General features: G+C 43.3%; 1 protein-coding gene across 1 annotated transcript; it reads right to left on the reverse strand.

The window, feature by feature from the left end:
- Positions 1–85: 85 nt before the first annotated feature.
- On the reverse strand, positions 86–20,443 carry LOC135876357 (natural killer cells antigen CD94-like). Its single transcript, XM_065401546.1, has 7 exons — positions 20,369–20,443; positions 17,005–17,110; positions 12,662–12,760; positions 11,602–11,715; positions 1,521–1,669; positions 815–918; positions 86–227 (listed from the first exon to the last, which is right to left on the reverse strand). The coding sequence occupies exons 1-7, from the start codon at positions 20,441–20,443 to the stop codon at positions 86–88; spliced, it is 789 nt and encodes a 262-aa protein (XP_065257618.1).
- Between the last annotated feature and the right edge of the window lie 6,966 nt (positions 20,444–27,409).

The following is a 27,409-nucleotide window of genomic DNA, read 5'->3' on the forward strand; positions in this document are numbered from 1 at the left end:
AAAAGATGAGAGTGGTAGTATTTATTTGGGGATATTTGTCACTGTGTTTGGGATGCCCCAGATTTTGTGGTTTCCATGATCCATCTCATGCCCATATGTCAGGCTTTGGCAAAAGAACCAGCTGCTCACAAATATAGAGCTTTGCATCTTTGCATGGTTCAGAGGAGAGCTTTCCACCTGTGACACGTGCACAGTTCCCATCAATGTATCCTTTCTTTACTGCAAACCTATGACAGAATAAAATGTTACTTCAAGTCATTCTGGTCATATCTCTAATACTACCTTATTTTTTCAAGGTATCAGTAACCAACATATGGCAAAAACAAATAATTTTAATAATAACAGAGAAATTGTGGAGAAGCAGAGGGGCCATTACTAAAAAAAATCATCAGTAAACATGGTATTTATGAATGTCAGGGAATAACTGCTTTGGCTAGAGTCAGGAGTGGTGCACCTCATGTTGTGCACACTTCTCACTTATCTGCCAGTGCACCTCCGCCATGACACACAACTTCCTCTCTACGTTATTTTTTGAGTCACTACTCCCCTCAGTTCTGCCAGTGCACTTTATTCTTGACCTGCAGTACCCACCTCACTTCTCCTTTTGGTGTTTCATTACCTATAGCTTTTAATCAATACATCTTAACCTTGACTTACACCATCCTCTGCTGATTGGGTCCCCATAGAATTTTAAAATACATTTCAGTGATTACATAATGCACTTCTTGTTATTGAAGCTTGGGTTTCTCTCCCTCATGGCACTATCAATGCACTTCATTGAAATGAGAAGTTTCTAGCTGTGTCTGGAACTCACTGGTCGGTGGAGAAAGCTGTGCCATTCACCCACATCCAGGGCCTGTCGGTCTTGTCACGTGATAATCCTATCCAGTGAGAAGTTGCAAGGGGGCTTATGAAATCCTGTACAAAGACAAAGACAGTTAATTCTTCTCCCTGCTCATTTAATGGGTGTATGTACGTCAGGTATTTGCTTGTTTCACAAGGGTATGGATATCAGGTACAGTGATGTGGCTAACAGTGATGTGGTTAATATGCCGAGACAGCCTCATGGTTGATCAACTCCATAGGCCAGACTGATCACATTCTTCATTTCCTCCAAGCATGTTTGCTGTAGAAATTGTGACAGCTTTCTCTGTTGGTTAATCTCTATTCCCTCTCTTGTCTAGAGGGCAATACCTCCCCTAGATCACTTCTGAGACAGAGAAAAATGCCCAGAGTGATGTACAGGTTTTTCTTATACTACAGTAATAGATGTAGCTTGATATGAAAAGTGCTGGTGACATTGGGGTTTTGCCTTGCATCAGGTGCTTTTTAATTTAATTTAGGGTTCAATTATGGCTCTAATGCTGGGGAGAGATGAGGCGGTGTAAGGGAATTAGCCCTCAAGAAAAAGCAAGACACCAAATGAAGCCAAATCTCATTTTCCACAATCCTCTTTTCACTGACAAATCTTCTGTTGGCTGTTTTGAATATGCAGCTTTCCAAAGACAAAGATACTCTACCAGCTCTTCTATGTTTTCTATCAGGAGGAGACTGGAGCCATGAGAAGAGCAGGCCTTTCGACTCTCCAGCCAAGGTTTGTATTCAGTAGAAAAGCGGTAACATTTCTCTCCATGGAGAAACCAATTTGCTGGGCAAAGAAACTTCCATCCTTAAAAAGAAATACAGTTTACATTTCTTCTGTTGCTGTTACCCTTGTCCTCCCTCCTCCATTTCCTCCATTTATTGTGTCTTGTCTGTATTAAATTTGTCATCTCTCTCTTATGGTGTGTTTGTACACCACCTAATATAAATGAGGCCATACCTGATTGGGGTCTCTAGATGTTATTTTATTAGAAGTATTAAGGTCAACTTATGATAATCGATTTTCTGTTGTAGTTTTATTTTGCATCTAGTGCATCACAAACTGACTTGAGATTCACAAGCAAAGACATGGTTGCTGGTATTTTGATGCTGGCATGAGGACTCTTGTTCTATAGCAAATAGAGTAATTATTATTATGCCTACACCACTTTCCCTTTATATTCAAATCATGTTTGTTTGCTTTTCCCCTAGGGGAATTTTGTGTATTTTATGGATTCTATACATTAAGTGTGGGTGCTATTGTAATTAATTGGCTGTTTCTTTGTTAGCAATTATTGAGGAAGATTCTTGCACAATGGATACAATTCAGTGATGATGTGCAAGTGAGGCTCGTTCATACAGAGTTAGACTCCATTTATCACTCACTTACTGATATGCAAGTGTCATGGAATCTAAGATTGTTAAACCTACAGGTGGAGAAGCACCAGAGATGTGATGGAAAACATTAAAATGGAAGGTTGACTAGTTTAGCTTCTTAACAGATGACTACCGTGGCACCAGAGGGAAAATAAAAACCAGTTGGTCTGCAGGGATGAAACTGGCTCGCCACCTCAGGTCCCCCATCCACCATGGCCAAGAACCAGTATGCGGTACTGGCAACAGGAGGTGAGGAGCAGACTCCAATGGCTAAGGCAGAGGATCCACCTGCCCCCAAGGCTGAGAAACTCATGGCCACTACACCCAAAAGGAGGAGGCATTGGGTGGTGCTGACTGGGGACCCTCTTCTGATGGGAACAGAGGCATCCATCTGCCGATCTGACATGATGTCCGGGGAGATGTTCTGCCTTCCTGGAGCTCGCATCCAAGATGCTATGGAAAGGCAGTCATGGTGCATCCATCTTTCTGACCATTTCATAGAATCATGGAATCATAGAATATCAGGGTTGGAAGAGACCTCAGGAGGTCATCTAGACCAACCCCCTGCTCAAAGCAGGACCACACCAACTAATTCATCCCAACCAGGGCTTTGTCAAGCTATGCCTTAAAAACCTCTAAGGATGGAGGTTCCACCACCTCCTGAGGTAACCCATTCCAGTGCTTCACCACCCTCCTAGTGAAATAATTTTTCCTAATATCCAAACTAGACGTCCTCCACTGCAACTTGAGACCATTGTTTCTTGTTCTGTCATCTGCCACCACTGAGAACAGCCAAGCTCCATCCTCTTTGGAACCCCACTTCAGGTAGTTGAAGGCTGCTATCAAATCCCCCATCACTTTTCTCTTCTGCAGACTAAATAAGCCCAGTTCCCTCAGCCTCTGCTCATAAATCATGTGCCCCAGCCCCCTAATCAGCCCTCCGCTGGACTCGCTCCAATTTGTCGACATACTTTCTGTAGGAGAGGGGCCCAAAACAGGACGCAATACTCCAGATGTGGCCTCACCAGTGCTGAAGAGAGGGGAAAAATCACTTCCCTCGATCTGCTGGCATTGCTCCCACTAATACAGCGAATATGCCCTTAGCCTTCTTAACAAAAAGGCCACACTGTTGATTCATATTCAGCTTCTCATCCACTGTAATCCCCAGGTCCTTTTCGGCAGAACTGCTGCTTAGCCATTCGGTCCCCAGCCTGTAGCAGTGCATGGGATTCTAAGTCTTCCATCCTAAGTGCAGGACTCTGCACTTGTCCTTGTTGAACCTCGTCAGATTTCTTTTGGCCTAATCCTCCAATTTGTCTAGGTCGCTCTGGACCCTATCCCTACCCTCCAGCATATCTACCTCTCCCTTCAGCATAGTGTGATCTGTGAACTTGCTAAGGGTGCAATCCATCCCATCATCCAGATCATTTAATGAAGATGTTGAACAAAACCGGCACCAGAGCTGACCCCTGGGGCACTCCGCTTGATACCGGCTGCCATGCTATTCATCCACATGGGCACTAATGACCCTGAGCAGATCAGTAGTGACTACAGGGCTCTGGGAGCAAGGATAAAGAAATCAGGGGCATAGGTGGTGTTTTCCTCCATCCTCCTGGTTGAGGGCAAAGGGCTAGGCAGGGACTTGCACTTCCTGGAGATGAATCCATGGCTGTGACAGTCAATGAAAGGACTTCAGCTTCATTGGCCATGGGATGTTGTTCCACAATGAACGTTTGCTGGAAAGAGATGGGGTCTGCCTGACCAAGAAGTGGAAGAGAATCTTTGCACACCAATTTACCCGCTTAGTGGGGAAGGCTTTAAATTAGATTCTATGAGGGCAGGTGACAGAAGCCCACAGGTAGGTATAAAAAAGATGACATTAACAGAGGGCTTAATGTTGGGAGAGGGGAATGGAAAACTACAATAGAGTCATAGAAGCAACAAAAGGGATAACTGTGGGGGAATCCGATCAACAGTTTAGATATCTATACACAGATGTAAGGAGTATGGGGAATAAACAGTGAGTACTGGAAGTATTATTGAGTAAGTGAAATTATGAAAATGTGGGATAAATCTCAGGACTGGAACACTGGTATAGAAGTGTACAGCTTGTTCTTGAAAGACAGGCAGATGAAAAATAGGAGAAGGTGTTGCACTGTGTATCAAGAATGTATACACTTGTTCTCAGGTCCAGAAGAAGGTGAGAGGCACAGCAGGCCAAAGTCTCTCTTTGAAGATAAAAGGAGAAAAAGCAGGAGTGATGTCATTTAGAGCAGCAAAGAGTCCTGTGGCACCTTATAGACTAACAGACGTATAGGAGCATGAGCTTTCGTGGGTGAATACCCACTTCTTCGGATGCATGTAGTGGAAATTTCCAGGGGCAGGTATAAATATGCAAGCAAGAGTGAGTAAGGCTAGAGATAACGAGGTTAGTTCAATCAGGGAGGATGAGGCCCTCTTCTAGCAGTTGAGGTGTGAACACCAAGGGAGGAGAAACTGCTTTTGTAGTTGGCTAGCCATTCACAGTCTTTGTTTAATCCTGAGCGGATGGTGTCAAATTTGCAGATGAACTGAAGCTCAGCAGTTTCTCTTTGAAGTCTGGTCCTGAAGTTTTTTTGCTGCAGGATAGCTACCTTTAAATCTGCTATTGTGTGTCCAGGGAGGTTGAAGTGTTCTCCTACAGGTTTTTGTATATTGCCATTTCTAATATCTGATTTGTGTCCATTTATCCTTTTACATAGGGACTGTCCAGTTTGGCCGATGTACATAGGAGAGGGGCATTGCTGGCATATGATGGCATATATTACATTGGTGGACATGCAGGTGAATGAACCGTTGATGGTGTGGCTGATCTGGTTAGGTCCTGTGATGGTGTCACTGGTGTAGATATGTGGGCAGAGTTGGCATCGAGGTTTGTTGCATGGATTGGTTCCTGAGTTAGTCTATAAGGTGCCACAGGACTCTTTGCTGCTTTTACAGATCCAGACTAACATGGCTACCCCTTTGATACTTGACATCATTGTAGAGGTCATCCGGAGGAGTGGATGAGGCATTTCTAGAACAAATACCTGAAATATCCATGACACAAGACCTGATATTAATGGGAGATTCTAACTACCCAGACATCTGTTGGGAAAGTAATATGGCAAAACACAGAATGTCCAATAAGTTCTTGGAATGTATTTTATTTCAGAAAGTGGAGGAAGTAACCAGGGAGAATCAAAATCTAAAATGTCTGACTGATGGGGAGGAATTGGTTACAAATCTGAAACTGGAAAGTAACTTTGGTGGTAGATTTCAGGATTCTAAGTGCTGGTCTACACTGAGGGGGGGGTCGATCTAAGATACGCAACTTCAGCTGCAAGAATAACGTAGCTGAAGTCGACGTATCTTAGATCGATTTATCTTGGGTCCTCACGGCGTGGGATTGACAGCCATGGCTCCCCCATCGACTCCGCTTTCACCTCTCGCTCTAGTGGAGTTCCGGAGTCGACGGGGAGCGCGTTCAGGGATCGATTTATCGCGTCGAAACGAGATGCGATAAATCGATCCCCAATAGATCGATTACTACCTGCCGATTCGGCGGGTAGTCTGGACGTACCCTTAGGAAAGGAAGGTGTGAACCAGCAGAATAAGGACAATAGACTTTAAAAAAGTAGACTTTAATAAATTCAGAGAACTGGTAGGTAAGACCAAGTGTAAGGAAAATCTAAGGGAAAAGGGAGTTCAGAAGTGCAGGCAGTTTCTGAAAGGCACAAAAGCAAACTCTCCTGATGCGAAGGAAAGGTGGGAAGAATAGGAAGAGGCCAATATGGCCTCATCAAGAGTCTTCAATGACCTGAAAATCAAAAAGGAATCCTTCAAAAATGAAACATGGATAAATTGTGAATAATGAGTACAAAAGAATAGCACAGGCATGAAGGAACAAAATCAGAAAGGGTACAACAAAAAATGAGTTACACCTAGCAAAGAACATTAAAAAAAAGTGTCCCCCTAAATGCATTAGGTGCAAGACAAAGGTGAAGGAGAGTGTAAGCACATAACAGATGGTATCAAGAAGGTTGAGGTGTTTAATGCCTATCTTGCCTCTGTCTTCACTAAATAGGTAAATCGTACCAAATACTAAAAAAAAACAATTAATATTAACAAGGGGGAAGAAACACAAGCCAAAACAGGGAAACACCAAGATAAATAACAGTTAGATGTATTCAAGTGAGCAGGAAATACAACCTAGAGTACTTAAGGAATTAACTAAAGCAATCTCAGAACCATTAGGAAATATCTTTGAGAACTCCGGGAAGAGTTCAGAGGACTGGAGTAAGGCTAACATAGGCTAACAGATCTTTAAAAAGGGAACAAAGAGGATCTGGGGAATTATAGAACAGTCAGCCTAACTGATACCTGGCAAGACACTGGAACAAATTATTAAACAATCAATTTGTACATATCGAGAGGATAATGGGATGATAAATAGGGCTGTCGATTAATCGCCATTAACTCATGTGATTAACTCAAAAAAATTAATCGTGATTAAAAAAATTAATTGCAATTAATTGCAGTTTTAATTGCACTGTTAAACAATAAAATACCAATTGAAAGTTATTAAATATTTTGGATGGTTTTTTACATTTTAAAATGATTTCAATGACAACACAGAATACAACGTGTACAGTGCTCACTTTATATTATTTTTATTACAAATATTTGCACTGTAAAAATGATAAACAAAAGTAATAGTATTTTTCAATTCACCTCATACAAGTACCGTTGTGCAAGCGCACAATTGTGCAAGTGCAACTTACAAATGTAGACTTTTTTGTTACATAACTGCACTCAAAAACAAAACAATGTAAACTTTTAGAGCCTACAAGGCCACTCAGTCCTATTTCTTGTTCGGCCAATCGCTAAGACAAACAAGTTTGTTTATAATTACGGGAGATAATGCTGCCTGCTTTTTATTTACAATGTCACCTGAAAGTGAGAATAAGCATTCACATGGCACTTTTGTAGTGTCACATGGCATTGCAAGGTATTTACGTGCCATATATGCTAAACATTTGTATGCCCCTTCATGCTTTGGCCACCATTCCAGAGGAAATGCTTCCATGCAGATGATGCTCATTAAAAAAAGAATGCGTTAATTAAATTTGTGACTGAACTCCTTGGGGGAGAATTGTATGTGTCCTGCTCTGTGTTTTACCCGCATTCTGCCATATATTTCATGTTATAGCAGTCTTGGATGATGACCTAATACATGTTGTTTGTTTTAAGAACACTTTCACTGCAGATTTGAGAAAACACAAAGAAGTTACCAATGTGAGATTTCTAAAGATAGCTATAGAACTCGACCCAAGGTTTAGGAATCTGAAAAGTGCCTTCCAAAATCTGAGAGGGATGGGGTGTGGAACATGCTTTCAGAAGTCTTAAAAGAGCAATACACCAATGCGGAAACTACAGAACCCGAACCACCAAAAAGAAAATCAACCTTCTTCTGATGGTATCTGGCTTGGATGATGAAAATGAACATGCATGGTCTGCACTGCTTTGGATCATTATTGAGCAGAACCCATCATCAGCATGGACGCATGTCCTCTGGAATGGTGGTTGAAGCACGAAGGGACATATGAATCTATAGTGCATCTGGCATGTAAATATCTTGCAACGCTGGCTATAACAGTGCCAAGTGAACACCTGTTCTCACTTTCAGGTGACATTGTAAACAAGAAGCAGGCAGCATTATCTCCTGCAAATGTAAACAAGCTTGTTTGTCTGAGCGATTGGGTGAACAAGAAGTAGGCTCTAAAGGCTCTAAAGAAGTAGGCTCTAAAGTCTTACATTGTTTTATTTTTGAGTGCAGTTATTTTTTGTACATAATTCTACATTTGTAAGTTCAACTTTCATGATAAAGAGATTGCACTATACTACTTGTATTAAGTGAATTGAAAAATACTATTTCTTTTATTTTAGTGCAAATATTTATAATAAAAATAAATATAAAGTGAGCACTGTACACTTAGTATTCTGTGTTGTAACTGAAATCAATATATATTTGAAAATATGGAAAACATCCAAAAATATTTATATTAGTAGTATTCTATTATTATTCAACAGTGCGATTAATCGCGTGATTAATCTTTTTAATCGCACAATTAATCGCAATTAACATTTTAATCACTTGACAGCCCTGCTTATTGTGCTTTGTCTGTATTAAGATTGTCATCTCTCTCACATAAGGACTATCTCTTACAGTGTGTTTGTACAACATCCAATATACCTGATTGGGGCCTCTAGATGTTACTTTATTAGAAGTATTAAGTTCAATTTGTAATAATAGATTTTCTCTTGTAGTTTGATTTTGAGTCAAGTGCATCACAAACCATCTTGAGATTCACAAGCATTGACACGGTTGCTCGTATTTTGATGCTGGCATGAGGACTCTTGTTCTATAGCAATGAAGTAATTATTACTATGCCTATATCACTTTTCTTTTATACACAATCACGTTTGTTTATTTTCCCCTAGGGGAATTTTGTGCATTTTTGGCTTCTATACATCAAGTGTGTGTGCTATTGTAATTAATTGGCTGTTTCTTTGTCAGTAATTATTGAGCAGGATTCTTGCACAATGGGTAAAATTCAGTGATCTGTAAGTGAGGCTCCTTCACACAGAGTTAGTCTCCATTTATCACTCACTTACTGATTTGCAAGTGTCAGGGAATCTAAGTTGGTGAAACCTACATGCTGAGAAGCACCAAAGATGGATATCCTTAAAGTGGGAGGTTGACTAGTTTATCTTACAGCTTCTTAACAGAGAACTGGTGGGTAAGATGCCCTGGGAAGAAAATCTAAGGGAATAGGGAGTTTAGGAATACTGGCAGTTTGTCAAAGAGACAATATTAAAGGCACAACAGCAAATTATCATGATATGAAGGTTCTTTCTGTGGTCTTTCAGGAGGTCTATGTTGCCCCCTGACTGGTTTTCTTTGTTTAGCATCTAGTAACGACAATTCTTGGCCCCTGGCTCTAATTAGGCTTAGTGGTCTGCTTCAGCCCCTTCGGGCTGTGTTTCTGGAGTCAGAAAGGTGCAGAGGTGTCACCCCTATGTTGTCTCAGGCCTTTCTCCCTGACTTCCTTTTATTTGAACTCTCTCTTTTTATAGCAGGCCCTGTTTCCGCTATTGGTTGCAACTGTGGGTCCCTGCCTCCATGACTGGCAGTTGTGATAGCTGCATAGGGGTGTGGCCAGGCTTCTTGCCTCTTGGCAGGAGAGGCTCCCCTCCCCCTTCTGCCTGTGCTCAATGTGGGGTCTGATAGGAAGAATAGTAAGAGGCCAGTATGGCCCCATCAAGAGCTCTTTAAGAAACTGAATATCAAGAAGGACTCCAACAAAAAGTGGAACGTGGACAAATTGTGAAGGATGAGTACAAAAGAATGGCACAAGCATGTAGGAACACAATCAGAAACGGCAAGGCACCAAATGAATTACACCTAGCAAAGGACATAAATGGTAATAAAAAGTGTTTCTGTAAATGCATTAGGTGCTAGAGAAAGGTGAAGGAAAGTGCAGGTCCTTGACTTAGCACAAAGGACAGCTAATAACCAATTATATCAAGAAGAGTGAAGTGTTTAATGCCTTCACTTAATAGGCAAATGTGACAAATATTTAAACACAATTAATATTAACAGCAAGGGGGAAGAAACAAAAGCCAAAACAGGGAAAGAACAAGATAAATAATAGTTAGATAAGTTACATGTGTTCAAGCGAGCAGGGCCTGAGGAAATTCACCCTAGAGTACTTAAGGAACTATCAAACATAGTACTGATCTTAAAAGGGGGAACAAAGAGGACCTGGAGAATTATAGACAAGTCAGCCTAACTTTGATACCTGGAAAGATACTGGAAAAATTATTAAACAATCAATTTGTAAGCACCTAGAGGATAATAGGGTGATACATAATAGACAACATAGATTGATCAAGAAAAAGTCATGCCAAACCAACTTAATTTACTCCTTTGACATGGCTACTGATCTAGTGGATAGAACGGAAGCTGTAGACATTATATATCTTGATTTTAGTAAGTCTTTTGACACAGTCTCACATGACATTATCATAAACAAGCTAAGGTAATATGGTGTAAATGAAATTAATATAAGGTGGGTACGAAACTGGTTGAAAGACCTTACTTAAAGAGTAGTTATCAGGGTCATGGGTACAGTATTATCAATATTTTCATTAGTGATGTAGATAATGGAGTAAAAAGCATGCTTATAAAAGTTGTGGATAACACCAAGCTGGGAGGGGTTGCTATCATTTTGGAGGACAGGTTTAGTATGCAAAATGATCTTGACAAATTAGAGAATTGGTCTGAAATCAACAAGATGAAAATCATTAAAAACAAGTGCTAAGTACTACACTTAGGAAAGAAAAATTAAACACACAACTACAGAATGGAGAATAGCTGGTTAGGCAGTGATACTGCTGAAAAGGATCTGGAGTTTATAGTGGATCAAAAATTGAATATGAGCCCCCAGTGTGATGGAGTTACAAAAAAGTTTAATATCATTTGTGGGTATATTAACAGGAGTGTCATATGTAAGACATCAGAGGTAACTGTCCCTCTGTATTCAGCACTGGTGAGGCCTCAGCTTGAGTCCTGTGTCCATTTCTAGGTGTGACATTTAGGAAAGATGTGGACATATTGGAGGGAGTCCAGAGAAGAGCATCAAAAATGATAACCTGACATATGAGGAAAGTTGAAAAGACTGTGCATGCTTAGTGTAGAGAAGAGAAGACTGAGAGGTGACAAGAAATAATCAAGTTAATCTTACCACAAGGGAGAATTGGGTTAGATATTAGAAAAAAATATCTTTCCAAGTATAAGGATTTTTAAGCACTGCAATAGTCTTCCAAGAGAGGTTGTGGAATCCTCATCTTTGGAGGTTTTTAAGAACAGTTTACACAAACACCGGTCAGGCATGATCTAGGTATGTTTGGACCTGCCTCAGTGCAGGTGACTGGACTAAATGACCTCTTGAGGTCCTTCCCTGATCTACATTTCTGTGATTGTATTATTCCCTCCTGTTAACTGTTTTTTTCTTCCTACACTCCTCTCTGATGGTCTTTCAACATGTGACTTAAACCAGCCTGGCCTCCCTTATGTTCCCTTAAGACTCACTTTGAGTTTTTCACTGAATGTACAGTTTTGGTAAATAAGGATAAAAAGAACTGGAATCTAATTAACCAAAATGTCATACTCTGATATCCATCAGTGTAGCAACAGTGTTGGAAATTCAATATGAAATTATTTCAGTCTAAAGTTACAGCACATAGAAGAAAAAAATTGCCCTCCTGAAGCCAACTGACCTGTATCTTTCCTGTTTAAAGCCATTGGCAGGGTTCTATTCTTACCTTGGGTAATTTCCTGGTGCTGGCTGAGGTTATCCTGCTGTCTACATGGTACATGGGAGATCTGAAAAACTTAAAGCCAAAATAATATAACAATATAATGTACCACTCAAAAGTAAATTGCAGCACAGTTTTACCGATCAATATATTGTGCCTTATAGGGAAACAAAGGACCAAGTTCTACCCGCAGTTATACCATCGGGCAGAGTGTCTATTATATTGTTAGAACAACATATGTTATATGTACTTTTTCTTGTTAAAAGTCATCTTAAAAATAACATTTTGAACATAAAACCCTGAGAAAAAATGGTGTGGCTGAAAATCTTGACTCTCTTAAGATTCACATAAAATAGCAATTGAAAACCTCCTGGTTTCTATCATCTGGGTTGAACACAGGTAATGTTTGCAGTGACCACAAAGCAGAAAAATCCCATTTTCCAAGTTAGACTCCAAAACTGAAAAATCAGATACTTAGGAAGAAAGTAGTAAGTGAAAAGCCCTGGAATCTTTGCAAGGAAGACAGGGACACTTACACTATGGACAGGAAATTCAATGAGAGTATCAGCCCAGAGGAATGCTCACATCAGGGGATGTGTTTTGGCCCATGACACTGAAGCCAGTGATTTAGACCCCAAATTCATGATTATGCAGGGGTTCACAGAAAGTCTGTGCTTCATATTTGTTCTGGAGGACCCTATACCCCTTCTGGCTCTTGGGTGATGTGGACAGTTGGAGTTGTTATGCCAGAGGCTTGTCAGCTGCAGTTGTGCCTGGAAACTCTGCAAAGGGGGGGCACTGGTTTGTGTGTGTGAGAGAATGTGACAGAATCCAAATGGTGTCCATGCCAAGCCCCATAAAGCCATAATTAGGCATCTAAATAAGTGGCCCGATTTTCAGAGGAGCTAAGGATTGCAGCTCTTCACCGACTTACATCTCATGAGATTTACTCTCCAGCAGTTAAACAAGGAGAACCCCAGCACAGAGCTTGTCTCTCAGTATCTACTTTGTTCATGCTTACCATTCACAGCCAAGACTCCCACTGCTATGAGCAAAGCCAAGCAGAAGATCCCCAAAATCCCTGCTACGAGCCTCCATGTGGGAGCTGGAGCAGAAGAATCTGAGAGAGAGAAAGAGACGGGAGAAGTACAGAATTGTAGAGGGAAATGCTTTTAAACCCCAAACTAGGCATAAGCCATTCATATTCTCAGTGTTAGTGAAATGCAGCTCAACCGCACACAAGTATTCATTCACCTCCCCCTACCCTCACACATATTCAGCCGTGTCAGAACAAGTTGTCAGGGCTCTTGAACTATGGAATGAAAACTCTTGCCCTGTTCAAAGTTATACAGGTCAAGATACCCGGAGAGCAGGATCTAGCCTTAACGAAGCCTTAGTAAGGAGGCAGACTGTTTTACGTGGGACCTGATGGCAACACAACTGTGCTCTGGGGTCCTAGCAGAACACCATTAAGGGATATTCCTTCCACCGTAGCACTTATATGGAGCTTTTCAACAGTAGCACTTAAGAAGGTAGAAAACTATTATCCTCATTTTACAGATGGGGAAATTGAAACAGAGAGAGGTGAAATGCTTTGCCCAGGCTTACCAAGGGAGTGAATAAAACCCAACTCTCCTGGCTGCCAGTTAGAAGCCTTGTGCAGTGGCCCAAACTGCTTCTATGTAGCAATTTGTGAAAGAGGGGAAACATTATATTCATTCACTGCTAGTATCGTGTACACTCATAAAGGCAGGGTAAGGATAAGGAGGCTCAGAACAAGGAGTTCTAGGAAAAATAAAAAGGGCTCCCCCTTCCCTCTTGGGAGTTTCACCTTCAAGGGCACCTTAAAAAAGCAACAAGGGGTCAGCGGTGCCCTTTAGGAACTGCCTTGTGTTGGGACAGTGTGGAGCCTCCCCAGCAGGAAGACCGGGTTGGGATTGTGTCTCCTGAGGCACAGTCCCTCCCCGACCTCGGAGGTGTGCAAGGGGAGAGCACTCACTGCACCATCTTATAGGATGGTGGAGCTGCTCCCCTGTGTTACCTAGTGGGGGAGGCAGTTTAGGTGCTAGCCCATTGTGCGCCCTAAGCAGGAATATTTTGTGCCCCCTAATTCTAAAACAGGAAAGTTTTTATAATAAAAAGTGAATGGGGGGGGGGCCCGTGGAGCTGGTCAGGGACCTAAGCAATTGCTTAGTCTGCTTATGTCTAGCACTGACTCTGGGGGCATTTCCAGGATATTTCCCCCTCCATCCACTTTGGGGTGGCCAATGCATCTGTACATTCTAGGAGAGAACAATCTCTGCAGCTGGGAAGAGAATATCTGGCCAATGCATTTTGGGGGTAGAAGGCAGGGCACGCCTAGTAACCTCTGTTCCTCTCCCTGCAAACATTCATTCAGCAACTGAGAACAATCTGGCCCAGTTCCCTTTATTACATGGATACATAGCACTGCTCTGAATTTATTTTTAAGGATTAATTTTATATCTTAATATAAAGAATGTGCAAGGAGGCCAGGTGGATCATGCTTGTGGCATCTTAGCCATTGAATGTCTTGATTTGGGGTATTTAAATCCTGATTATTTATATGGAGTTTTGCTTTTAATGTTCTCATACAGTTCAAGAAAGGTGTTAGACTATGGACAGTTAAATAGTAGTATGAGTGGAGTCAGCAGCATGTAGCACACAGTACCTTTGCCCTGGGGGTTCATAGTCCTTTGTCTCCTCTGCTGCTCAGAAGCATTATGGCATTTCAGTTCTGTGTAGGTCACCACCTCCTCATTTACTGCTAGTGGGTTATAGCATAGAAACAGTGAATTTCATTCATTGCACTGACAAGGTCGTGTGGCAAGGCACCTCTTTTCTCTTGCCAGCCTTAGCGTTTCTCCCCCCGGCGATGGTGGGCCTGGTGTAATCAGTCCCACTGAGGCAGGGTTTGCCTTCGCCCTTCGGTGCTCACTTGGTTGAGTCTCCAGGGTAGGCATGAGGGTAAGCCTAAGGGGTGCTCCTTCCCCACTCAAAAAGGGGAAATAGTCCCATAGACCCAAACAAAGGGTGATACCTTTCCCTGCCTCCTCGCTGGGATGGGGTGTTGTTTTGTTGTTTGTCCTGGGGTGTCAGTCCTTCCTCTGGCCAGCAGTCGTGCTTGTCTGCTTCCCCTATGGGGAGGGGCAGAGCCTTTCCTCCTGGAGAAGCTACTTCCCTGCTGCTACTAGCCTGGTAACAGCTAGTGTCTCTCTCTCTTCCCCTTCTCTTACTGGAGGAGGGGTTTTAAAAGGTCTCAGGCAGCCCTTAATTGGATTCAGGTATCTCTAATTAACCTGAGATAACCCATTCTCAGTTTGTAGGGAAAAGGGCCTTTAACATTCTAGGACTAACATATCTGCCTTCCACTACCCTCTTGCATTGAGGAGCAGTGGGCGCTGTCCGGGGTTCTCTGCTCGGTGTCCCCTTCTGGTTCCTTAGTTTTGGCCCTTTGACCCACACACCTGTTCCTGTTGTTGCCTGTGTTGTCCCCCGAACTCTGTTGAGTTCCGGGTTTAGTAGCCCCTCCCTAGGCTGGAGGAGGGGCTTTCAGCAGCTAGCGCTCGCCCACGTCCCGGTACTCAAAAGGACTACCCTCTTGCATTGAGGAGCAGTGGGCACTGTCCAGGGTTCTCTGCTCGGTATCCCCTTCCGGTTCCCTAGTTTTGGCCCTTTGACCTCCACACCTGTTCCTGTTTTGTTTTCCTTCATTGTCCCCCGACTATAGTTGAGTTCTGGGCTCAGTAGCTCCTCTCCAGGCTGGGGGAGGGGCTTTTAGCTGTGTTCCCCAGCACTTCCCAGCACCCAATAGGACTAACCTCTTGCAGCCATCCAGCCTGACTTTATCACAGTGGACAGCTCTAATTACAATCTATAGCCATATAAAAGTGTCATTGTAGTACACAGGGCATGGCAGAACTTTGGTATTAAAAGGTTTTGTCCCAAAGTACAATGGTCTGGAGTAGCCTGTCAGTGTACTGGGGTCAACCAACTAACGTCTGTGAATTCAGAATATACATCTTAGCACCTTGTTTCCAATATCTGACTCCTATTTAGCGTCTTACCCAAAAGTGTTGTTACATTTAAAGTTATTCAAGTTACTTATATAACCATTTGCACATACACTATAATCAGAAAAATACAGTTACAAAGCTAATCATTAAAAGTGTATGGAAATATCCAGTTAAGATAATGTATCTGTTTGACTACCCTTAACTCATTCTGCTAATGACAATCTTGAAATGTAAAATTTCACTTTACATACTTCAAAACAAATTGAACTATGATCTACTAAGCGTATTTATAAACTCATTAAACATTTCCAGTGCTATTTCCTTGATTTAAAGCTTGCTTCTGCTCCTATTGAAGTCAAAGGCTGTTTTACTATTGATTTCAGAGGAAACATGGCACTTGGCATTATGCTCTTCTAGATGGAGCCCATTTTTTTCGTTTTTTTAAAGAGTGTTTTTAAATGTCATCTTCTCAAAAACTAACTGCTCAACTTCTTGGATGCTCAGTGGAAATCCTCTGTAGCTCAGGAAATTCTCTGCTGGACAGGAATGATCTTAAGGCTCTGGGATGGTAAATAAATGTGGACAATTAAGGATCAGTCATGACTTCATGATATTGACTAGCTCAATCAGGCAAAGCATAGAGAAAATGGTACTTTATTCGCATACGAATAGGTTTCGGAAAGGTGAGAAGAATTCACAGGTCACCTCCTTTAATCTTACAACCACAAGGCTTGACTTAAAGAGACCGTGTCTCCTTGAACACAGGGCAAATCAACAACATCCATTGACATGGAATGGTTTGCGATAACACAATCGCAGAATTGTGTTCCAGGGCTCTGAAGGTACGATAACTTTTGCTCCCCATGCCCAGAATACAGTGTAGCATTCCAGGGGCATTTCAGTGCCTGACAGATAACAAATTACTAAAATAACTGTGCCTGACACTGAAGAAAAAGCTAATGATATAAACAACCAGGAGTCCGATGGCACCTTAAAGACTAACAGATTTATTTGGGCATAAGCTTTCATGAGTAAAAAAACCTCACTTCTTCAGATGCATGTCCATGCATGTCCACGCATCTGAAGAAGTGAGGTTTTTTACCCACGAAAGCTTATGCCCAAATAAATCTGTTAGTCTTTAAGGTGCCACCGGACTCCTGGTTGTTTTTGTGGATACAGACTAACACGGCTACCCCCTGATACTTGACACTAATGATATAAGTAGATAAAGTCAGGTACAATGTGTACAGCTCAAGGAAGAGATTTAACATGGACAATAAAATATCAGTAATAGCAGATATGGTCACAGATGCTTACAAACATACCACACCTTTGTCCCTGGTGTTCTTAGGTGTCTTTTTCTTCTGCTGCTTGGAAGGAGTTTGAAATTTCAGGTCTACATAGGTCACTGCCTGCTCACTCATTTCTGTTGCATTCTGGGATAGAAAGGTTGGGTTCAGTAGACTGAGATGAAAAATGGGATCTGATGGAAACTGATACATGTACTATGGAAGAAAAACAGCAAATGTCAGAATCTAATAGCAGAATAACTGAGGATTTGGAAGAACCAAGCCTCCTTCTCACCGCATCTGGAAAGTGGCACCTAGTTCTGAATGGGGAACACATGAATACACACTGGCAAACTAGAGGGATTCAGAAAAGAAAAACAAACAAATAAATAAACCACCCTGGGACAGATTTAGGAGTCTAAAAGACAGAGCTACGATTTCATTTGCTCTGGCAGTGGAGGGAGGCTGGACACAATCTGGCTCCTAATGCTGAAGAACTCAATAGTTAGTGGCAGCGCTAGTAAGAAAAAAGCCCCCAGTCAGACAATTTCTCGGTACTGTGGGAACTGGACTGTGCCCCCCTCCCCTTGCTGACAGGGGTGGCTGTGCAGGGGAAATGCTTACAACATATGTCATACATGCGCAATATTACAAGGAATGCCCCTCTCTGCTCTCCCCTTAGGTTTCTAGAGGCTCTGGCTCTGATTCTCCACCTGTTTTATACCACCGACTTTAATAAGGATTATGCGCCTAAATCACTTATGCACTTTTGTTAAAAATCTCCCCCCCTTAGGTACCTAAATATGGATTTAGGAACAGAACTTTAGACCCAGTGCCTCCAAGAACTGACACTTGATTGGTGCACCTCCTCCATCTGCTCCTCTCCTGAGTGATATCCTTTAGTACTATGCACATTGAGTTCCAGTACAGGGTCACGGGACCAAGTTATGCTCTGAGACGGCCCTGTGTACATCTGGCGTAATTCCATGGGTATCACTGGAGTTACTCCAGTTTTACACAGTCCAAAAGAGGTCAGAATGTGGCCTGAGGCTGCAGAGATAGAAGTGAAGATGTCAATCCCATATTAATGTCATTTATTCCATCCTTTGGGAGTCTGTAACAAGGATAATGCAGCAGACTGGAATGGTTAAGGGATCCCTGACTCTCACATGACAGGGAAGAACAGAAATCAGGGTCCAGAAAGGTCACAGGGGAAAGGAGGTCCTCTTTCCCATTGGCTGGTTGAGGCAGGGAAGCCTCCGGGGCTTATGAGCAGTGTTTTCAGTTGTGTTATTTTTCTCATTTTTGTTTGTTCTCATTGTTGTAAACAATAAAGAAGGGGATGGAAAGGGACTTGGGCCCGGAGATTGCCTCCCTTCCCTAGCTGGTGAAATAGAGACTGTCTTTCCCCCTTCCCCCTCCTCCTCTCTCCACCTCCCCCCGGTCTATACAACAATCCTGCACTGAACACAGACTGGGGCTTATACTTTCATATGTTTGTCCTAGGATTCTGTCTAGAGCTTTATCCAGTCTAATTTTAAATGTTTCTTGCAGAGGGATTTCCATACCTTACTTTGGGAAGTGTTTTTGTCTTACCTCCCTCCCTTTACACCTAGCTCTACAACCTCACACCACCCTGAACAACCCATTTCCCTCTTCGATGTTGATACACTTTCAATATTTCTAAACAGTTATTGTACATCCCCTTTTAGTCATGGTTTGCACAAAGTTCATTATACACACTTAGTTGTTCCATCTTTTGTTTATAAGTCAATCCCTCCAGCCCCTTTAATAAAGTGCATGTCTTGTCTCTGAATTCCTCCAAAACTTCCAACCACTTTCTTCCTTTAAAAAATAAAATAAAAAAAACAAACAAAAACACATTTATCTAAATCTTTGGATTAGGGACCATGGCCAAAATGTTCAAAATTGGGTGCTAAACATTAGGCTTCCAAGTCTATGTGTGGGTGCCTATTTAAGCAGCCAGATTTTCAAAAGTGCTGAGCACCCAGTAGTAACTATAGACTTCAGAGGGGCTGATGGGTGCTCAATATTTTTGAACATAAATCTACTTTTAGATGCCTAGATATTAATTTAGGATCCTAACTTTAGGCACCCATTTTTAAGAACATAAGATCGTAAGAATGGCCATACTGGGTCAGACCAAAGGTCCATCTAACCCGGGTATCCTGTCTTCCAACAGTGGCCAATGCCAGGTACTTCAGAGGGAATGAACAGAACAGGTAATCATCAAGTGATCCATCCCCTGTCACCCATTTTCAGCTTCTGGCAAACAGAGGCAAGGTACACCATTCCTGCCCATCCTGGCTAATAGCCATTGATGGACCTATCCTCCATGATTTTTTTGAAAATCTTGGCCCATCTCCCCTACATTCTATACAGACAGCTACACACTAGGCGCTCAACAAATAAATAATAAAATACTAATAATAATGACTGAAAATGGAAGTGCACAGAATTGAGTGTGGTATTCTAGGTACACTCTCATCAGAGACATAGAGAGACAGTCCTGTAACACAGTGCATCTAAATATGCACAAAATTTTATTTACCTTTTTGGAAACATAACACATGCAACTACATGTTTAATCTGTTCTCCACTCTCACTCCTACATTTCTTTCATCATTACTGGCTTCCATTTCTCCCTACCACTGAATAGCCATGTGTTGGATTATTACATCAGATGTTATAGTTTTAATATCATTTTCTGCTTATTTTGCTAAACTTTCCTGATCTTGTTTGTGTTTGCAACAACCTTCCATTTAGCATCATCTGAGAATTACATGACATTAGTTTACATTACATTAACAGGCTATGTACTCCAGTTTCCAGACTATTTGTGAAGATAAAGATGATAAATTACAAAGATCCTGACACTAAACCCAGTCTATTTCCATTTATCATAACATTTTTTTCACAGTACTTCAACCAGTTTTTAATTCAGTGATAATGTTCTTATCCAAGACTATTTGCTAAGTAAGATTTCTTGAGAAACGCTGTGAAATTCCTTGCTAAAAATTAAGATATTAGGTCTCTGGTCTTCCCCAGTTTATGCTGATCTGCTAGATTCGCCATATACATTTAGATAGTCTACATACTGCACCAGAGATGCATAAAATACAGAAATGTAGAATTCTAATGCCTGTGATAATAAATCCTTCCACAGTCATTTAATACAAATAATAATAATGAAATTGTACTATATTTCATACTGTCTCTCTTAAGTTGTAATCAGAAGAAAAATATTGTAAAGGTTGCAGACATATGTCTATCCGACAATAACTAATTCCACTCATTTCTTGAAGTATATCGAAGTAATAAACGATGCCTCTTACAACGACATGCTCTAACAATGAAGGTCCCGGAAGAATGTGGAACTCATACCTTTGTAGCTCTTTGATAGGAGGCTGGCGTGCAGGAACTAGACCTTGAAGTGCCACAAATGGTTTTGTCCTTCATGAAAATCCTTTGGGGATGGAGAGAGAGACAGTTTGGTATCACCCTGTCACTGCCTTGTAAGGAGATGGACAACAGGAGCTGAGAGGGGAAGAATTATTCACTCTGCAATGTTCCATCTGAAACCGCACAGGAAATTCTCACTCTGCTGGTTTGAAGTGCGCTGCACCCGCACAAAGCGCTCACAGGAACTTCTCTCTGTGTAGGTTTACGCAAGGCCTAAGGTGTTAAATTTAACTTGCTTGAGGTCAGTTAAATATTGAATTTATTAAACAAGGTTGCTTAAGAAACTATTGATCAGCTAGTGTCTCTGCACTTCATTTCAATTCCATCCTATGCCATTTCCTGGGTTAAAATGTCTAACTGACCAAACACTCATTTTTTTCCTCAAGAAATTTTCCAATAGATTTATTAAAAACCATGTTTCTTTCCCTCATTTTAAGACACACCTACTTCCTGAACAGCTCTGTAACGATGCTGCCCTTTGGTGGGACACTTCTGAGAGTATCAATTCAGGACAAATTGTTTAGAGCAGGGCAGTTACAGCCCAAGGCTGGGGTTCCTTTACTCGTAAGGCAAACCAAACCAGCCAGACAGAGAGGACTTTGGTTTTATCCCACTGGCTAACCATAAGTCACACCAGCAATTCCCTTAGACACTCGAGTTTCCCAGTATCACCACCAGTGCCACTGGTCATAGGCGCCGACTTCTACTGGTGCCAGTGGGTGCTCCACTCTGGCCCCGGCCCCACCCTGACTCCACCCCTGCCCTGCCCCCTCCCACCCCCATTCCAACCCCTTCCCCAAAGTCCCCACCCCAACTCCGCCCCCTCCCTGCCCCTATTCCGACTCCTTCCCCAAAGCCCCTCCCCGGCCCTGCCTCCTCCCCTGAGTGCGCCTTGTTCCCACTCCTCCCCCCTCCCTCCCGGAGCTTGCTACAGCTGTTTGGTGGTGGCAAGCGCTGGGAGGTAGGCAGTGGAGCAGGGACATGGTGCGCTCAGGGGAGGAGGCAGAGGACGAGGAGGAGGTGAGGTGGCACGGGGCAGGGTGGGGAGCTTGGCTGCCAGTGGGCGCAGAGCACCCACTAATTTTTCCCCGTGGTGCTCCAGCCCCAGAGCACCCACGGAGTCGGTGCCTATGCCACTCGTTATGGGGATGAATGGTTATGGAAACCAATGCCCCAGTAAAAGAAAAAAGGTTCTCCCAATCCCAAAGGACAAAGCCCCAGACCCAGGTCAATATACAAATCAGATCTTACCCACAAATCACGCTGTTGCCAATCCTTTAGAATCTAAAATCTAGAGGTTTATTCATAAAAGGAAGAAGATATAGAAGACAGATAGAATTGGTTAAATGGAATCAATTACATACAATAATGGCAAAGTTCTTGGTTCAGGCTTGTAGCAGTGATGGAATAAACTGCAGGTTCAAATCAAGTCTCTGGAGTACATCCACAGCTGGGATGGGTCATTCAGTCCTTTGTTCAGAGTTTCAGTTTGTAGCAAAGTTCCTCCAGAGGCAAGAAGCAGGACTGAAGACAAAATGGAGCCTTTTATAGTCTCTGACCTGTGGAAGGTCACAGCAGCAAGATGGAGTTTGGAGTCACAAGGGCAAGTCACATGTCCATGCATGACTCAGTTCTGTACAGGCCGACACCATAGTTTACATGTTAGTTTGAACATTCCCAGGAAAGCTCAGATGTTGATTGGCGTCTCCCAAAGTCCATTGTCAGTTAAGTGTTTCTTAATTTGGCACTTACTGAGAATAGTCCCTTCTCAAGAAGCTGACCAAATGCTTCACTGAGGCTACTTAGAAACAAAACACATTGAGATACAAGTACATAGCCAATATTCATAACTTCAACTACAAAAATGATACACACATACAGACAGCATAATCATAACCAGCAAATCATAACCTTTTTATAGACACCTCACACAACAACCTTTGTACAATATTTGCTGCAAATATATAACAGTGGTTGCGACAATGATCTATATGGTCACAATTTATGTCAATAACGTCATAAGCTCACATTACAGCTACAGCCCTTCTACCCATGGATACTTGAAGACTGGATGGGTTTCCCCCAGCCACCGGGCTTGACAGGCAGGATACAGCACCTCCATAGCATCTTTGGCCTTTGCTGGTCATATGAGAGTGAGGTACCCACATCTGTATGTGGCAGCACAAAGCACTGGCCTGCCGGACCTTTCAAATTGCTTTGCCATTGATTCCTTCAGTTAGTTTTTAAATGTCTGTTCATTTCCTTCTGTAATTTAATGCATTGTCTTCCTTTGACACTGACCAAGAATACAATGCATAGATGGGGCAGAGGGTCATCTTATTAATGCCAGCATGAAAATTCAATGTAAAATCTAGACCCATTGCTGTGTTCATTCCTGGTTTGGTATCTACAGTAAGTGAAGAAGGAAAAGACATTACCAGTTCTTCTTTGCTTTCTATCTTAAGAAGTCTGGAGTCATGAGAAGAACAATAATCTTTATTTCCTTGTCATTTTTTCAATTCACTAGAGAAGTGGTAACAGACTTCTCCATACCAGAACCAATTATCTGGGCTGCATTTGTGGCCTTGAAAAGAGAATACATATTTCTGTGCTCATGGCTGATGCTGATAGATACTGAATATTGTGTAATGTCCTGGCTGCTCTGTGTTACCACTACTCTAACATGAGACCCCACCAAATGTGGATGGGTGAGTATGGGTGTGTACTACTGCCCTCTCTTGGTTAGAATTAGACTTACATGTTCCCATTGCCATTCAGGAGACCAAATATCTTCACTTCAATTTTATAGCCCCATAGTCCAAGCTCCATGAGTCTGAGTCAGCTAACCTAGGCCAACCGTGGTCGTGCCATGGGTCTTTTATTGCAGTGTAGGCATCCCTTATTAATATAACTCCTAAATCTTTTCCTGCAGTACTACTGCCCAGTCAGTTATTCCCCTATTTGATTCCTAAATGTAGTACTTATATCTATATCACTTAGTTTTCCAAAGGTATCTAATCACTCTGGAATCTAAGAGCTGTGGTATATGCCGATGCCAAATCATTTTACTAATAAGAGAACAATTGTGAGAAGCATGTAAATATCTCAGAGGAATAATAAATGAAATTGTGGGAAATCTAGAGACAAAAGTAGAATTTTATCTATATAGCACCTATTATCTTTCAGTCCCTTCTCACACAAGGAACTGACTGAGATGAGGGATAATTTGGATATACTAGACCTCTGACTCACATTAATAGAAATATTTTTGATCTCAGTATCTTGGGACATCCTATGTCTCTTGGCTTCAAGGTTAAACACCACATCAAACATCAGACACCTAGGTATGCCAGGAACCGTGAGAGCTGTAGACCAAGCTGCGCTTCCTCTCCACACCCAGAGCCTGTAGATCTTGCCATGGAATAACCCCATCCAGTGAAAAGTTCTCAATTGGTTTATGAAATCCTGTGCAAAAACAATATCAAATCATAACTAGCATCCCAGCTTTGCTCTTTAATGGATGTATGGATATCAGGTAAAGTTATGAGGTTAACAAGTCCTGGTGGACTGAAAATTCTCTATGGCTGAGAAACCATATTGGTTGATCTTTCCTCAAGACTGAAAGTTTTCAGTATGCCCTCCCCGCACACACTTTTGTTGCCTGCCCAGAACTGGGCCCCGAGATGGCAAACAGGTGTCCGTCGCCCGGTGTGCTTGGCACCAATAAAGACACCGAGGGGAGAAAGCAAGCCAAGTTTATTTCAGAGCTCTGAAATGGCACTAGGATACCAGCATGTCTCAAATCCAGTGCAGCACATACAAATAAAATTTTCCCTTTTATATTCCAAGCTGTTTCTGTGTAAGCCTTTGTTCTGTTACTCCCTCTTACCCCTCCCACCCCTCCCTTCTGTAGCAGTTACAATTAGAAAAATTCCCATTCGTCTGCTTATCTTTTGGCCTTGCAAGGGCTGTTTACAGCAGTCTGAGCAAAACAGCAGCTGTATGCTAGAGAAAAGCTGACCCTTACATTTCTGCTTCAGCATGTAAGCAGTTAGCATAGAAGTAGGTGAGAGTTCACAAGATGGAGTTTTGTGGCTCAGGTAGGCCCAGAGCAGAAGAGCTTCATCGGCTCTTTTAGCCTTCCACTCCCCTGAGTTACCTGGCAGCTATGCCTAGTGACACCAACACAGTGAAGGTTTGGGTGATGGCATGTCAAAGTATTCCACCTGCCATTCACAAGGCATTAGACCAGTGGTTCTCAACCTATTTACCCTATGCGGCCCACAATGTGCTACCTGGCCTGCAGGTGGAGAACCACAGCACCCTCCTGAACCCCCGACCCCGACTCCTATGCCCAGTGCCTCCCACTCAGAGACCCCTCCACAGAGTGGGGCCAGGAGTGGAGCCCTGGGTGCAGGGTGAGGCGGCAGGAACCCTGGACCCCACTGGGCAGCAGGGCAGCCAGGTGGCAGTCCTTACCCTGGACCCACCTGTGCAGGACTGGGTGGCAGGGCAGCTGGGCAGCAGCCCCAACCCCACTGTGTAGGGCCAGGTGGCAGCCCCGACCCCACCATGCCAGGCCAGACGGCAGGGCAGCCCCGACCCCCGCCACACCAAATGACCAGGCAGCCAGGACCCTGGACCCCACCATGCAGGCTGGGCGGCCCTTAGCACACAGCTGGGCCGCAGCTGTGTGCTAATTGAGCCACGGGTTGAAAACCACTGGGTTAGACAGTACAGATCTTCTTTGAGAGAAAGACCGCATCACCAAGTCCAGGGAATAAGAGAAACTGGCCAAAATTTTCAACCATTGGTGTCTGAAGCTAGGCATCTAAACCCAATTTTAGCTACCTAAATAAAAAAATGGCCTAATTTGCAGAATTATGAGGGAATTTAGAATATCTGAGAAAAAAGAAACACCTGTACTGCAGGAGACAGCAGACATGGAACGAGATCCTCAGCTGGAGTCATTTGTGTGGTTCCGCTTAAGTCAGAGGAGCTAACCTATGTACTATTATTTTTAAAGCAGCAGTATGGAGTTGAAGTTCTGACTGTTTGTGGAGGGAGGTTTTAAGAGGAGAAATCAGCACAGAATGCGAGGTCATTCAGAGGTCAGAAGAGCATGGGGCTGGTGTCCAGTTCTGGTGACCACTATTCAATAACAATATTGATAAATTGGAGAGGGCTTAGAGAAGAGCCATGAGAACTATTAAAGGATTAGAAAACCTGCCTTATGGTGATAGATTCAAGGAGCTCAATCTATTTAGCTTGATCTATTTAATTCTATTTAACAAAGAGAAGGTTAAAGGGTGACTTGATTACAGCTTGTAAGGATCTATATGGGGAACAAATATTTAATATTGGGCTCTTAAATCTAGCAGGAAAAGGCATAACACAGGGATCGGCAACCTTTGGCCCGCGGCCCGCCAGGGTAAGCACCCTGGCGGGCCAGGCCGGTTTGTTTACCTGCCACATCCACAGGTTTGGCCGATCATGGCTCCCACTGGCCGCAGTTCGCCGCTCCAGGCCAATGGGGGCTGCAGAAAGCAGTGGCCAGCACATCCGTTGGCCTGAGCCACTTCCCGCAGCCCCCATTGGCCTGGGACGGTGAACCGCGGCCAGTGGGAGCCACGATTGGCCGAACCTGTGGACGCAGCAGGTAAACAAACGGCCCTGCTCGCCAGGGTGCTTACCCAGGGAGGGTGCAAGGATGGTTCGCACCCTAGGCGAAACTTCCACCTTGCGCCCCCCCCTCCCCGGAGCCCTGTGGCAGCTTTCTGTCCCCCCCGCCCTTAGGTGCCTCCCCCCCCCGCAGCAGCTCCCCCCGGCCCGGGGAGCCGTGCAGCAGCTCCCCGCCCCAGCTCACCTCTGCTCCGCCTCCTCCCCCGAGCACGCCGTCGCCACTCTACTTCTCCCTCCTCCCAGGCTTGCGGCACCAATCAGCTGTTTGGCGCCGCAAGCCTGGGAGGGAGAGAAGCAGAGCGGGGCGGTGTGCTCAGGGGAGGAGGCGGAGCAGAGGTGAGCTGGGGCGGGAAGCGGTTCCCCTGCATGCCGCCCCCCCCCCTTACTTGCTGCAGGCGGCCCTCCCTGCGCCCCCCTGCCCCAGCTCCCTCCACCTAAATGCCGCCGCCGACTGGGGCGGCTGAAGATCCGGCCGCCGCAGTCGCTGCCGAAGGACCCGAAATGCCGCCCCCCAAATGCTAGCTCCCTAGGCGACCGCCTAGGTCGCCTAATGGGTTGCACCGGCCCTGTGCTTACCCTGGCGGGCCGCGGGCCAAAGGTTGCCGTTCCCTGGTATAACACAATCCAATGGCTGGAAGATGAAAATAGACAAATTGAGACTGGAAATAAGGTGTACTTTTTAACAGTGAGAGTAATTGGAATAATTTACCAAGTGTAGCGGTAGATTCTCCATCACTGACAATATTTAAATCACGATTGGATCTTTTTTTCTGAAAGATCTGCTCTAAGAATTGTTTTGGGGAAGTTCTATGGCCTGTGTTATACAGAAGGTCAGACTAACTGATCACAGTGGTCCCTTATGGCCTTAGAATCTATAAATCCACTAAACTTTGCTTTTGGGAAGTGAGTTGGTTGCTTGTGAAAAAGTGTTTCTCCCACTTTATTTGTGGTCTGTTTCATAATATCAAAGTCTTAAATGACATTGGTAGTTTGGGAAATTAAAAAATATTACAACTGAACTTGTCTAGGAGTGGGTGTGATTGGTTAAAATTACAGTACAAAGGGAGAGTCAATGCCAATGCCATCATAAAGGATGACATGTGTCCACTGGCTTGGATAATAAAGAATGCAGCTTCCCATTGGTTCACACCCAACCAATCAGAAAGTACATTTTCTCCCTCTGCCAAGGTTATAAAAGGTCCCCAGCTCAGACAAGGTCAGTGGACGAGTCTGGATGCTTTTCAAGAGGTGGCTTAGCCAAACTACACTTCACCAAGCCAG

Source organism: Emys orbicularis, chromosome 1 (genome assembly GCF_028017835.1).
Source record: "Emys orbicularis isolate rEmyOrb1 chromosome 1, rEmyOrb1.hap1, whole genome shotgun sequence".
Classification (NCBI taxonomy): Eukaryota; Metazoa; Chordata; order Testudines; family Emydidae; genus Emys; species Emys orbicularis.